Here is a 15600-nt window from a genome sequence, read left to right on the forward strand (position 1 = left end):
AACACTCCGCCCAATGCCTCTTCTGCAAGTTGGAGCAACACTTGTCAGTTAAGGTTGTTTTTACTCCTTTGTCTTGAAGAGACACCACAAAAGAAGCAGGGGCTAAGCATGGGCTTTGGAGGCAGGTGGACTTGAATGCCAACCCCAGCTCCATCATGCACTTCCTGTGGGAACCTAGGAAAGTTATTTCTCTTCTCTAGGCCTCAGTTTCCTTGCCTGTAAATGGAGATATAGACATCTACCTCAGAAAGGAATGTGAACATACCACTCTTACCCTTGATTCCTAACAGGGAATAGGAGCAATGGGCAAGAATGAAACATTGTTTGAAGTCTGGTTTTATTTATTCTATGTGCCTACACTTCTATAATGCTTAAAAAAGATCTGGCTTAAATAATGGATGTGAGCACAGCTCTGGCAGAGGCATCGCGGATGAGAAAACAATTGACAGAATGAGAAGACTGAATGAAAAGAGATTGACAGAAGTCATTCATTTCTTTCATGTGCTCAATACTATCCCATTGAATAAAACACACCCACACACACGGCTGGATGGGGATAGGGGACAATCTGTGACGCTTTATTGCCTGCCTGTGCTGTCTGAGAAAATCAAGGTAGGTTTAGTTAGGGCATGTGAATCCCAGGGAATATAACACCCAAGCCCTAGGTTGAAAACCGTTCAGTCTAAAGGTATACCATGAAGGGACCCAGCCTCAAGGCCCCTTTCTCAAGTTCTTTTTTCTATAGAAAGTAGAAAAAAGAACAGGGTCACGTGTTTCAGGAAAACATATAAGAACTATTAGAAAAAAGAAATTCATAAAGGTTTTGTGATTCATTTAACCTTATTAGTCGATGTCTATGATTTTAATGTTATTACTAGAACCACACTGTTCATTATTTCCCCCAGTTTGTTTAAATCTGCAAATACCTTATGTTCAGTTTTACATCTATTAAAGCAAGATTCTCAAGGGCAGGGATGGAATTCTACTCACTTCTGCGTCCCTTGACATTGCAGTGTGTGGAACAGAGATGACAAATACAGGTTCGATCTGTGCCACCTGAAAGAGTGCCATCTAGAAGCAGTTGCTTCAAACTGCACTTCAACTGGACCTACACGCCCTGCTAAGCAACTCAAACTCATCATGAAATAAATCTGCAGAAGAAATGTGTACTCTCTATTTAAACTCTGGAGTAAATAAAATGTGTATGATTGACACAATCACAAAGTGGCATTTAAGTGGAAGTCTGTTTCCTGAAGAAATAAAAGCCAGAGCAAACAGATTTGGGGTCATATTTTTGTTCACTGAAAGGACCAACCAGTTTCATCAAACAAGCTTTAGAGGAAGAGAATTACTCTGACCAGAGTAATTCATCTTGTCTGTTACAGTTCATACATATGCACACATACACAAACTGGCTCAGCATCAGTGAAACATAACTATTCAAATACAAAAGTATAAAAACCTCTTTGAAAAACCAATAGCAGCCAAAACAGAACATTTGTAAACAAAACCACTATCAACCCTGTGCTTAATCACAGAATCTGCATTCTTTTGAAACATTAAGTATATGCAATAAAGAGAATATAGACCATCTTTTTCCTTAATATACAATACCCGATATCTCAAACAATGTCACCAATAATAGACACAAATCGGTGTTATCATAAGGCATGTTGAACAGTCTTTTTCACAGTTCTCAGGGGCATCATGTTGCTGCAGAGGCCATGCTTTCCAGAAGTTTTCTCCTTGCTGTGATCCTCGCACACCGGGGGCACTCGGAGGACTGGAAGCACTGTTTGTGAAAGCAAGCCCTGCACGCTGCAAGCAAGGAAGACAGCCGTCAGCAAACAGGCTATCTTGTTTTCTCACATTTCTGCAGACATTCGTCTCCATCCTAGGGAGGGAGGAGGGTCTGAATCCAGAGCCCAGAGTCTTCTAAAAAGAAATCAGCCAGGCTGAAACTCACGTTTCAGCAGGTCACATTTCAGCAGACCTGTTGGACTCTTCCAACAGGTCATGAACAGGAGGCTCAGACAGCCTGATGTAACGGACACTGCAGTGCCCCCTGGATCTGCCCAAGCATTGAGGCAGGCGTTTCCCCAGCTGCTGAGAGAGCTGGTGGCTGATAACTCTTGGGAAGCCACATTGTTTCTCTAGAAATGGCCCTACATCGAGAAAGCTGCTTTGTCCCCTTCCTGGCACCAGCCTGCATTCAATGACTGATCACTATATAGTGAGTAGGCCGGCCCCAATTTGTCCCCAGTTTGGAACAATGCTGAAAGGCCACCAAACTCCAGAGCTCCCCGTGAGATGAGCTGAGGGCTCCACTGCAACCCCACCACAGTTCAACTTCTCCCTCTCCCAGTCTTGCTGCCTGCACACCCCTACAGGTATTAAGTTGAAGAACATGAAACTTTTTGTAGGCAAATCTCTGCCCCAGAGTCTCTTTGCTGGGGAGCCAGTCCTGCAACACTGCCTAAAGGGTTGGGGAGACAACACTGGAGTGGCCTGAGAGGAGGATATGCCCCTATCAAGGGTGAAGGCAGAGTTCATTACCAGGATCTCTCCCATGAAACAGAGCTTACAGAACACGGGATTCTCTCGGGCACTAATACCGTAGAAGGGTCGGCAACCTTTTCTGTAAAGAGCCAGATAGCAAATGTTTTAGACCCTGTGGCCATGCGGTCTCTACAACAGCTACTCAACTCTGCCTCCGTGGCGCAAAAGCAGCCAGAGACTTCACCACTGGCCATGAATGATCCAATTACAAGACAGAGAGGTGGGCATAGGCAACAAAGGGACCATCTCCTCTATCCAAACCCTGCACCAGAAGACATTATCCTTTATCCCTGCCCCACCCAAATACTCCTCCTTCTGGCCCAAAACTTCATTATCTCCAATCCAGCATACAAGCACACACCAGCATGACTGTACTTTAAATAACTGTGCTTAAATTATTAAGCTGTTATTCAGCTTAAGTTAATTTTGTGCTTAAGTTACTAAACTTAGTTTAACTAGTTAACCTATTATTAAGCTTATGTTATTAAATTATTAAGATACCTGAACATCTTCTACATGTTGCTGTCTGAAATGGAAAGATGACAGTCGTATTCTGGCAAAATTCACAAATAAAGCCCTTTCCTTGACACAGCTGTAAAAGAAGACATCAAAAAGTTACAACCTTCTCTTGATGGAGAAGCCGAGTTTTCACTATTACAGAACTTTATAAACATCAGTGTTTGAGTGTCTATGATTCCAGCCTCTAGAAGGAAAAGGATATTGTGTTTTGCAGCAATGAATGAGTCAGAATAAAAAAAAAAAGAAAAATGTATATTCATCCAATTCCACATCAAAGAAGTTTTAAAGTACCAGAGTAAGGTCCTAATTGTAAACACGCACTCTGACATGATCTAATTTCATTTCTCATTGCTGCACTACAATTCTTCAATCCATGTAGACACAGAGCTTCCTGTTCCATTGAATCCTGGCTCCACATGACTATATTTGGTGCATCAGGGCAGAGTGGGCCCTGAGCAGAACTTGGCACCCAGATGAAGTCCATTGGTCCAGGCTTGCATCCCAGCTCTGCCACTTACCAGCAGGGGTATCTCAGCTGTTACTTCACAGCTCTGACCTCAGTTTTCTCATCTCTAACTAGGTCACCGGCACTTCCCTCAGGGTTTGTGAGAGTTAAATGAAGTCAAGTGTGGAACACCCAGCACAGGCCCTGGTGCACTGGGAACGCATCTGCTCCGGGTGCACCCTCACCTCACAGCCAGCCACATGTGCAAGGGAAGCTTTCATAATGTCCTTGAGTAAGGGTGCCAGCAGCCCTTTCTTGATCCTGACCAGGTCCTCAAGGGAGAACAGGTGAAGCTCATCAGTCAAGTGTCCCGGCACCTGCTCGAACTCCTTTAATGCACTGCCAGAGAGGAAACAAAGAGGAATTCAGAAACCCACCCACACAGAGGCCGGGGAAGAATGGGGCCAGTTGTTTTCTCTTGGCACTCACACTTAATTTTTTTAACTCAATTTAAAAAATAAATAGCTCCAAGAACAACAGTGAACTATGCTTGCCACCGTTCTACATGTTGCAAGTTTGCTTGGAAGCCAGGAAGTTAAAATTCCATGAAAGCTGATTTCAAAAAGCTGAATAAGCAGAGACCTGCATCTCTTACAGCCTGCCCATGCACACATTGAGCGAAAGAAAACTGAGCATTAGTTTTTTAGGTCTTAAAGAATGTGAACCTAGTACCCTTTGATTACTAAGTAATCAGAATTCCTACCTTATTTCTTCCAGCTACATTTCAAGTCTATCAGCCTTATGGACTGTTGGCTCAGCTGTGAGAATTCTCGCTCACTCGGCAAGCCTATGACTTCCAAATGCACAAGTCAGGCACTGAGCTTAAGGCTCATGCAGCCAATTGCCAGTGGTCATGGTCCCTAGGGCATTCAAAACTTCATCTTCTCCAAACCTGGCAGGTGTCGACCTGAATTCTCTCAATGGCTAGTAGAAGCACTATTCCCTGCACTTCCAAGACAGCCACGGCCTACACTGGACTTGGCATGCTACAATGCCAAATTCTCTTCAATTCTGCACCCAGCCTGAGGTGCCCACTCCTGCAGCATCCTCTGCCTGGAGAATCCCCAATCCCTCTTCTTTGCTCCACCTTACTCTTCAAGCTCAGCCTTTTTCTCCTGGAATCCTTGCTTGCTCTCTACCCTATCTCACTCCCAACTGAGCTAAATGCCGCCTCCGTTTGTATCCTCATGGTCCCCCGACACGTGTCTAACACTCAGTCCAGCAATGATCGGTTTGTGCTGACCATCCCCCTGGACTTAACACAGATCTACTAATTTTTTTTATCTGAAGCCCAGAACGGATATTCAAGAATTTTTGTACAAGGTAGGAAGTATAGGTATTGTTATATGTTGTGGATGAAAAAACCGAGGCCCTGAGACCAATGCCATGCCAAGGCCATGAAGCAAAGGCTCAAAACCAAATGACTCTAGAATATATGCTCCTTCCCCCAAAATTTAATTAAAACACAATACATCATCATTAAAGATCAGAGACTGAAAAAACGCTTTAAAGCTAAATCATTTATTTAAAAACTCTATAATTCCACCAACTACAATAAATAATCTTCACTTCTTTGAGTAATCTATGCTTTTTCTACTTAAAAATCTCTCTCTCACTGAATTCATGCCTAACTCTTTCCTGGTTGTATAGTATTCTATTCTACAGACATGGTATTAATGTAAGTACTGCCCTATTATGAACACCTAGATTTGTCAAATAATTTCAACTTTTATTTTAGATTTGGGGGTATGTGTGCAGGTTTGTTACATAGATATATTGCAGGACACTGAGGTTTGGAGTACCAATGATCCCATCACCCAGGGAGACAGCATAATACCTCTTAATAGACTTTTAACGCTTTTTCTTATTTAAAAACAAAACTAGTAATCCCAGCACTTTGGGAGGCTGAGGCAGGCGGATCACCTGAGGTCGGGAGTTTAAGACCAGCCTGGCCAACATGGTGAAACCCTGTCTCTACTAAAAATACAAAAATTAGCCAGGTGTGATGGCACACATCTGTAATCCCACCTACTTGGGAGGGTGAGGCACGAGAATCGCTTGAACCTGGGAGGAAGAGGCTGCAGTGAGCCAAGACTGTGCCACTGCATGCCAAACTTGGTGACAGAGCGAGACTGTCTAAAAACAAAACAAAACAAAACAAAACTATACTTTAAATCTCTGCCTATATCCCTCGGTATGTCCTTACGATAAACTTCTAAAGTAGAATTTTTGAAGACCATGGTCCCACTTGGTTAGACATGCCTCCCTATAAGGGGTTTTAAAAGGCCCCTGGTATACTCATGGTCATATCCACTTTATTCACAATAGCCAAGGAGGGGAAGCAACCCTAGTGTCCACGGACGAATAGATGGATTAAAAAAATGTAGTATATACATACAATGAAATATTACTCAACCTTAAGAAGGAAGGAAATTCTGGCTGGGCGCGGTGGCTCACGCCTGTAATCCCAGCACTTTGGGAGGCCGAGGTGGGCGGATCACGAGGTCAGGAGATTGAGACCATCCTGGCTAACACGACGAAACCCCGTCTCTACTAAAAACACACAAAAAATTAGCCAGGCGTGATGGCGAGCGCCTGTAGTCCCAACTACTCGGGAGGCTGAGGCAGGAGAATGGCGTGAACTCGGGAGGCGGAGCTTGCAGTGTGCGGAGCTCGCGCCACTGCACTCCAGCCCGGGCGACAGAGCGAGACTCCGCCTCAAAAAAAAAAAGAAGGAAGGAAATTCTCACACATGCTACAACATGAATGAACCTTGAGGACTTTATGCTAAGTCAAAGAAGCCAGTCACAAAAAGAAATACTGTAAGATTCCTCTTATATAAGGCATGTGTGTGGGCAAAATCATAGAGACAGAAAGTAGAATAGTGGCTGCCAGGAGTTAGGCTAGGAGGAAGAGGGAATGGGGAGTTGTTAAATGATACAGAGTTTTAGTTTTGCAAGATGAAAAGAGTTTGGGGGCTGGATGGTGGTGATGATTGCATAACGATGTTAATACTTTAATGCCACTGAAGTGTATTCTAAAAATGGTTAAGATGGTAAATTTTATATGTATTTACCACAATTTAATGATAACAATAATAATAATAAAAAGGTCACTGGCTAGAGTTGTTTTATCCTCCAACTAAACCATTCTTCTTAATGAGTTAAATTCTCCATTATATGGTTAGGCTGTGTCCCCACCCAAATCTCATCTTGAATTGTAGCTCCCATAATTCCCACATAATGGAAGAAGCCTGGTGGGAGGTAATTGAATCATGAGGCACGTCTTTCCTGTGTTGTTCTCATGGTAGTGAATAAGTCTCACGAGATCTGATTTTTTTTTTTTTTTTTTTTTTGAGACAGTCTCATTCTGTCTCTAGGCTGGAGTTCAGTGGTGCGATCTTGACTCACTGCAACCTCTGCCTCCTGGGTTCAAGCGATTCTCCTGCCTCAGCCTCCCAAGTAGCTGAGACTACAGGCATGCAGCACCACACCTAGCTAATTTTTGTAATTTTAGTAGAGACAGAGTTTCACCATGTTGGCCAGGATGGTCTCGATCTCTTGACCTCGTGATCCACCCACCTCGGCCTCCCAAAGTGCTGGGATTACAGGTGTGAGCCACCGTGCCTGGCTGATCTGATGGCTTTATGAAGGAGAGTTCCCCTGCAAATGCTCTCTCTTTGTGTAAGACGTGCTTTTGCTCCTCGTTCACCTTCCACCATGATTCTGAGGCCTCCCCAGCTATGCGAAACTGTGAGTCAATTAAACCTCTTTCCTTTATAAATTACCCAATCTCTGGTATGTCTTTATTAGCTACTTGAGAACAGACTAATGCATTCCACTATTGGCTTAGTAATTCAAAGAGATGGCATGATTTCCCAAGGAAAGCCATGAGGTCATCACTATGCTAAGAAGCCCTGTGTAATGGGGGCGCCAGATGCAGGAGGCACTAATAGGATTAGCAGATGTATGGAGGGAAGGCAGCCTGTCCCAGCTGAGAATGGTACCTGTCAGCAAACCTACAGGTCTTCAACAGCTTCTTGATATGGAAGAGCTGCTCCTGAATTTCCTAATGGGAGAAACCAAACACGGGGGAAAGTTAAATGTAATAAATGACATGGGAAAAGTGCAAGTCAAATTTAAATGTTATTTCTAACCTTGAAATGCTGCATTTGTATAAAACAAACCTTGAAAGCAAACAGCCTATACAGCAAGGCTTCACAACTGAGTCCGCTGATCCACAGAGTGTGCCCTGCATGGATCCAGGTTTTGTAGAACCTAAAACTTACAGAACTTTGGGGCCTTCTTCAAGAAAAACATAATACTAAGTATAAGATTCAGTGTGGGGCCTTGGAAAGAGCCTGTGCAGGAGAGGGGCTCCAAAGTATAAGCTTCACTATTTTTTTTTTTTTTTGAGACAGGGTCTTGCTCTGTCACCCAGGCTGGGGGGGTGCAGTAGTGCAATCTTGGCTCACTGCAACCTCCACCTCCCGGGTTCAAGCGATTCTCCTGCCTCAGCCTCCTCAAGTAGCTGGGATTACAGGCATGTGCTACTATACCCGACTAATTTTTTTTTTTTTTTTTTTTTTGTATTTCTAGTAGAGATGGGATTTCACCATGTTGGACAGGCTAGTCTCGAACTCCTGACCTCAGGCAATCTGCCCACCTTGGCCTCTCAGCGTGCTGGGATTACAGGCGTGAGCCCCTGCGCCCAGCCGCTTCACTCGCTTTATGATCCATTTGCCTCTTAGAGGATATATCTGTGGGTTCCCCAAGCTAGTGTGAAGTGCATTTCCTGCCACAGGACACTTCCAATGAGAGGGATGGGGTTGGGGCTGCGGCTCACCTTCACTCTGTCCAGCTCCTTGGCTTTTGCATACAGGCTTTGGCCGATGCTCAGCAAATTGAAAATGGGCTGGTGCCATATGCTGTCGAGCAGCCGTTTGGAGAAATTGCTGATGTAGTACTTCTTGAAGTCCCACATCATCAGGATTCGGGCAGGGATGCAGGACTCTGCATATGAGTGGCAGCAGTCACAGAAATACTTCCCTAGGTATTCGCAGTACCGGAGCCGCTTCACAAACTCTGCCAAGCACACCGGAGGGTGAGTGCCGCACCTGGTGCTGAAAACCTATCCTGGTATACCCCTGACTTCCAATTCCTATGCAAGATTCAAAGACTCTGATGACTTGTTTCATGATGATAAAGCCATACTCAACCTCATGACAGCTGGGAAGGCTCAGGCAGAGACTTGGGGAATTAAATCATGGCCATTCATGAGCTCTGCTCTTGTGGAACAGATGTCGGAAAAACAAAACCTTCCCAAAATACTCCTGGATTTGGAAGATGGAAATTGCAAACTGCAGTGTAGCGAAAGGAACGTTCATTTTAGGATCTGGAAATCTGGGTGGGAATCCGGACTCCTCTCACTAGCAGGAAGACTGAAGGCAGATTAGGCTAACTATTCTGAGACCACAAAATGCAACTCAGAACTGGATTGAGTGATATTACACATAGGAAAAGTGCTTTATAAATTGTGAAGCAGTATATATACAATGTTAGGAAGCAGCATCATAAAGACCTTGATAAATCAATGAGAAAAAAATACAAAAATGCACAAAGGATGGGAATAGGTAATTCATGGAAAGAAGAAATGCAGATTACTAACAGAGAAAAACAATCTCAGAAACAAAAAAAAATGCATATTTTAAAAGTGAGGCTGAGCACAGTGGCTTGTACCGGTAATCCTAGCACTTTGGGAGGCCAAGACGGGAGGATCGCTTGAGCCCAGGAGTTCGAGCCCAGGAGTTCAAGACCAGCGTGGGCAACATAGTGGGACCCCATCTCCACAAAAAAAAAAAAAAAAAAAAATTAGCCAGGCAATGTAGTGTGTGCCTGTAGTCCTAGCTACTTGGGAGGCTAAGGCAGGAGGATTGCTTGAAGGTGGAGGCTACAGTGAGCCATCATCATGCCACTGCATTCCAGCCTGGGCAACAGAGTGAGACCCTGTCACAAATTGATGACAAATAATAAAATGAAATCGAAATAAAATGAAAGAAAAGAAAAGAAAAGGTGAGATACTCTGTTTTGGCTCAGCCTGTCGTAAATTTAGAAGACCCAGAACTGGTGCAGTATCTAGAGGAGGGCACTTATGTCTAGCACTGATAGAACTAATTTGTAGGAAGACATTTTTGTGATAGACTTCAATTCTTACATGTGTAACAGTAATCCTGCTTCCGTGACTCCATCAGACAGAAGTGCTAACAGGCACACACAGTGATATAAAAAGGTGTTCATTACAGCACATTTATAATGGGGGTGGCAGCCAAAAAGTCCATCGAAGGGCAATTGGTTAAATAAGTATGGTGCACTCAACATGAAATGCCATACAGCCCATAAAATACATGGAAGAGCATGGGAAGTGGACATCCAGTTACAAATAGGTATAATGTGATCTCAATTTTATTTAAGAACATATATATAAACATACACATAAATGTATATGCACTGTCTGGATCCCCACCAAAAAACCAACAGTGACTATTTCTGGAGGGTAGGGGAAAGAAGGAATTTTTGCTCTTTACACTTTTTTTTTTTTTTTTTTTTTTTTTTGAGAAGGAGTCTCGCTCTGTTGCCCAGGCTGGAGTGCAGTGGCATGATCTCAGTTCACTGCAACCTCTCCCTCCTGGGTTCAAGCAATTCTCCTGCCTCAGCCTCCCTAGTAGCTGGGACTACAGGGCGCACCACCATGCCCGGCTAATTTTTGTATTTTTAGTAGAGATGGGGTTTCACCATGTTGGCCAGGCTGGTCTCAAACTCCCGACCTCAGGTGATCCACCCATCTTGGCCTCCCAAAGTGTTGGGATGACAGGTGTGAGCCACCACGCCCACTGCACTTTCTAACCTACTAAAATAAACACTCATTGACCACTTTTGGAAATGTGTCTAATAAAATACATTAACAAACAAAAGGTATAAAAAATAATGCGACAAATACCTGTGCACTCACTACCCAGCTTCAGAAAGAAAACAATTCAGTCGAAGTCTCCTATGTGCCCCTCCCTCAACACTAGGTTCTGACATGAACCAAGTTTGATATTTATCATTCATAGTTTGAGTCATGTATGTCTTTGTAATTGAAATATCATACAGCATAACACAAATCTTAGTTGCCATTGTTGGGAGGATTAATGAAATCATGGATGGGAAAGCAGCTGCTGTAGAACCCGCACGCTGTAGATTCTGAAGATCATTTCCAAATAATGGCTTTAAAAATAAACAAGGCCTGGCCAGGCGTGGTGGCTCACGCCTGTAATCGCATTACTTTGGGAGGCCGAGGTGGGCAGATCACCTGAGGTCGGAAATTCGAGACCAGCCTGACCAACATGGAGAAACCCCATCTCTACTAAAAATACAAAATTAGGCTGGAGTGGTGGTGCATGCTTGTAATCCCTGCTACTTAGGAGGCTGAGGCAGGGGAATTGCTTGAACCCGGGAGGCAGAGGTTGCAGTGAGCTGAGATTGCGCTATTGCGCTCCAGTCTGGGTGGGCAACAAACGTGAAACTCCATCTCAAAAGAATAAAAATAAAAAATAAACAAGGCCTGGCTGGGAGTGACCACAGAAACGAATCTTACTGAACACTTACTCTGTGCCACAGATCAGTTAAATGTTTTACATTTACTATGTCATTCTGTGCTAGAAAGTCTGTGAGAGAGGGACGGTTATTTCCCCTATTTCACTGATAAAAGCACAAGACACTGAAGTTAGGCAACACGCAGGGCCACATCAACAGTATGTAGGCAGGCAGGATTCCAACCCAAGCCTGGAATGCCAAAGCTCCAGCCCACAGCCATCATGTCCCACTCCTCCTCTGCTGCATTCGATAGTGGGAAAGGGAGAGGGAGCTAATAATGCCTTTGCACTTGCCCAAACTGCCCCTCAGACCCAGGTCATACTCTGAGTTGATGTTTAAAAGCAAACAAATAAATAGAGTTGTTTTTTGTTATTCACGATAGTTATGTTCTCTAGAGTCACCATGAACACTGAGTTAGTCAATTCAGTGAAATAGGAGAAATTCCGGGTTAGACACCTGTGAGCTTCTGGTAGCAACAGTTTCATCTACTCCTCAACATACACTCAATATCCATTCACTCATTCATCAAGCTTTATTGAATACATACTGTTATAGTATCAATACAGAATACACTAATGTCCATCGTTTTTAGTTTCCTAAGCCCTTTAACTAAAACAGAACAATACAAAGTGACCTAAACCAGTGGTTCTTGGCCAACGGTGATTTTGTCTCCCATGGGCATTTGCAAATGTCAGGCGCCATTTTCAGTTGCCACTGGGAGCTGCTTCTGGCATCTACTGATGCTGCTAAACATCCTATAGTGCACAGGACCCCCCACGACAGTCCATGGTATTGGAGTTGAGAAATCCTGCTCTAAAACACAATTGTCCTCATTTTATGAAAAGTCAGCATCAGGGGGTGGGGTGGAAGGGAAATATTCTGGAACAGAGATGTCCAGTATAACTTTCCATGAGGATAAAAGTGTTCTATATCTGCGCTGTCCAATACAGTAGCCATGAGTTACATGTGGCTATTGAGTACTTGAAATGTAGTTAGTGTGACTGAGGAACTGAATTCTTAATTTCAATTAATTTAAATTTAATTTTAAATAGCCAGGTGGGCTAGTGCTACCATACTGCATAGTGCAGTTCTGGAATAAAGCTAACTAAAGAGAATCAATAACTAAATGCAATGTATGAAACTTGACTGCAACCTAGATGGAAAAAACAGCCATAAATGATACCTTAAGAACAAAAAGGACTAGGAAGTAGACAATATAGGAAATTGTTTTTAATTTTTTTGGTGTGATAACTTGTTTCTTATCCTTATTTTTGGGATATACTGAACTAGTAAAGGGTAAAATGTCATGTTCAGTGTGTGGAAGTTGAAGGAGACTAAGGAAAACATGACAACTAACTTCAACATGGAATTCTGAAACAGATAAAGGATGTTATTGAAAACCTGGTGACATCTGAATAAAGCCTGGGGTTTCATTAATAGGACTGTACCCAATGCTAATTTCTCAGGTTGAAACTATGATTATGTAAGATGTTAGCAGCAGAGGAAGCTGGGTGAAGGGTGTACAGGAACTCTCTCTACTATTTTTGCAACTCTTCTGTAAGTCTAAAATTATCTCAAAGTCAAAAGTTAAACAAAATGTATCCTAGAAGCTAGAGGAAGTTAACAGGAAAAGCCCAAAATTATTTCTATGCTGTCTACAATCTGTGCTCTGCCTACCTCTGCAGCATGTTTTCTCCTCCTATTCTTACTCTCTGGCCACACAGGGTTTCTTTACTTGCCACAGGCCCTTTGCACATGACAAACACCCCTACTTCTGTGGGCAATCACTTTCCGATGAAACCTCTTACTCCCATCTTCTCAAGCTCAGATGAAGTTCCCTTGCTGTAAATCCCACGGCACTCTTGACTCTTTTGTTACGTACATCACTTTGTGTTACATACACTTACTTGGCTGATAAGTGTATCTTCCCTAAAAGATGATAAGCAAGCTCCCTGAGGGCAAGGCTACTGTACAAAAGTGCAGACACACATCTCCACACCTGAACAAGCTTAGGGAAATAACAAAAAGTTGGTGGAGCGATAGTCATATGTGTACAGTTTCTGACTCATGCATTCGATATTTACGGAAGCGCCAGGATACAGTGGTTAACCAAAGAGACATGTTCCCCACTAGACGTGCTGGGAAAATGATTCATTCAAAGAAAATCAGCAACAGTGGTGATGCCCATCAGGCATTATCATCCAGTGTGGGAGAGGAAGCCCAGATCGATTCCTGCTTGCTATTTTTATCTCTTGAAGTAGGAGCTCCTCATAGTCTTTTTCCTTCAAAAACCAACTATCAAAGGCTAAGGGAACTCTTTCCACAAAGCTCCTCTTTCCAGCCTTTTGCAGGTCAGACATACAGGTACCATCAGAGCAGAACAAGTGATTTCCAGTCTCAAGGGGGAAACTTGCATTTCTGACCGAGGAAAGCCCGAGCTTTTTTTTTTTTTTTTTTTTTTTTTGAGATGGAGTCTCACTTTGTCACACAGGCTGGAGTACAATAGTGCGATCTCGGCTCACTGCAACCTCTGCCTCCTGGTTTCAAGGAATTTTCCTGTCTCAGCCTCCTGAGTAGCCGGGATTACAGGAGCCTACCACCATGCCTGGCTAATTTTTTTGTATTTTTAGTAGAGATGTGGTTTCACCATGTTGGCCAGGCTGGTCTCAAACTCCTGACCTCAGGTGATCCGCCCACCTCGGCCTCCCAAAGTGCTGGGATTACAGGTGGGAGACACCGTGCCTGGCCCAGGAAAGCCTAATCTTCTAGGCCTCAGTTGGCCCAGGAATGATCCTCTCAGGCTACCTCCTCAAACTCTCTCAGAGAAGTTTGGCTAGTTCCTTGTTAAGCCATTTCTTTACTCAACAAATATCTTTTGAGGACCTATTACGTGCCAGGCACTCTTCTAGAAGCTGGGACTAAAGTAATAAATATAACAGACAATACATGTGGCCTCACAGAACTTATAATCTAGTGTTGAAGACAGATAATAATAAGACATATTAGTAAAATATAAGAGACTATTTTAGAAAGACTGTGCTAAGAATACAAAATAAGAAGGAACTTCTAAGAAAATATTGTGCAAGAAAATAAAGAAAAAAAATAAGGATGGGTAATATAAAATGTTCATGGGATTGTCTGTGGCCAGCAGTGGGGCAAGACAGGCATTTTAGATAGGGCAGCAAGGGAAGACTTCGTGACTTTGGAGTGAAAATGTGAAAGAAGCAAAGGAATCTGTCATGGGGGTGTCTGCAGGGAGAGCATTTGAGGGAGAGAAAACCACAAATGCAAATACGTCGGAAGTGAGCCTGGCATTTTCAAGGGGCAGCAGGAGGCCACGTGGCTGGAGCTGATGCCCAACAGGGAGAGAACTAGGAGGCTGGTCCTGGTGTCCTCGGTTCTAGTTGGTCACACAGTCGTGTCAGTCATGATGGACTCCTCATGAAAAAGAGGGCAACTTCTGTGAAGCTCTTATAACAACTTCTCATCAAAGGTGTCTCTTACACAAGCAATGCGCTGCCCTACTTTGCTATTCTGAACCTTGTCATCACATAATAAGCAGGCGATCCATTATCCATACTTACTAGGCTCTATTGGAGTTCCACAGCCAGCACAGAAAAAATTCTGGGCTGCCACCACAAGGTCCCTCCTGAATACGAAAAATAATACTAGTTACATTTCAGAGAAGGCCAATGGAACATTTTTCACTAATTAGAAAAGAAATTGCTATTGTGATACTTTTCTCAACTAAGGGCCTTAACTTTGTCACTTTTCATTTGGGAGAGAAACAGATTTATTCAATACAATTTTCTAGTTGAAATCTCTGGGTCTTTTAAAGCTACAAATAATTTTTTTTATTTTAATTTTTTTTCCTGAGACAGAGTCTTGCACTGTCATGCAGGCTGGAGGGCACTGGCACGATCATAGTTCACTACTGCCTCAAACTCCTCGGCTCAGCTCAAGCAATCCTCAGCCTCCTGTGCAGGTAGCTAGGACTACATGTACATACCACCATGCTCAGCTAGCTTTTTTGGGCTTTATTTATTTATTAATTTTTTGTAGAGACAGAGTCTCTCCATGTTGCCCATGCTGGTCTCAAACTCCTGGCCTCAAGTCGTCCTCCTACATTGGCCTCCCAAAGTGCTGGAATTACAGGCATGAGCCACTGTGCCCCGCCTTAAAGCTACGTCTCTTTAAAAGTCTCTGCTAGGCCGGGCACAGTGGCTCATGCCTGTAACCCCAGCACTTTGGGAGGCTGAGGCAGGCGGATCACGAGGTCAGGAGATCAAGGCCATCCTGGCTAACATGGTGAAACTCCGTCTCTACGAAAAATAGAAAAAATTAGCCGGGCGTGGTGGCAGACACCTGTGGTCCCAGCTACTC

The 15600-nt window shown here is 43.5% G+C and overlaps 1 protein-coding gene across 8 annotated transcripts in view; it reads right to left on the reverse strand.

The window, feature by feature from the left end:
* Window positions 1–1279: 1279 nt before the first annotated feature.
* RUBCNL (rubicon like autophagy enhancer) overlaps window positions 1280–15600 on the reverse strand; it is a 45927-nt gene continuing 31606 nt past the window's right edge. For 4 of the 8 annotated variants that reach the window (XM_054529028.2, XM_054529027.2, XM_054529029.2 and 1 more), the window contains exons 9-15: window positions 14802–14866; window positions 8429–8667; window positions 7590–7651; window positions 3769–3922; window positions 3061–3151; window positions 2557–2638; window positions 1280–1818 (exon numbers count right to left, since the gene is read on the reverse strand). In XM_054529028.2, coding sequence (XP_054385003.2) covers window positions 1662–1818; window positions 2557–2638; window positions 3061–3151; window positions 3769–3922; window positions 7590–7651; window positions 8429–8667; window positions 14802–14866 — 850 coding nt within the window. In that variant the 3' untranslated portion in view covers window positions 1280–1661. Of the gene's footprint in view, window positions 1819–2556; window positions 2639–3060; window positions 3152–3768; window positions 3923–5999; window positions 6137–7589; window positions 7652–8428; window positions 8668–14801; window positions 14867–15600 lie in introns of those variants that run through there. The other 4 variants (XM_024231069.3, XM_054529030.2, XM_024231072.3 and 1 more) reach the window with 2 other exon arrangements.

This window comes from Pongo abelii, chromosome 14, assembly GCF_028885655.2.
Source record: "Pongo abelii isolate AG06213 chromosome 14, NHGRI_mPonAbe1-v2.0_pri, whole genome shotgun sequence".
Lineage (NCBI taxonomy): Eukaryota > Metazoa > Chordata > Mammalia > Primates > Hominidae > Pongo > Pongo abelii.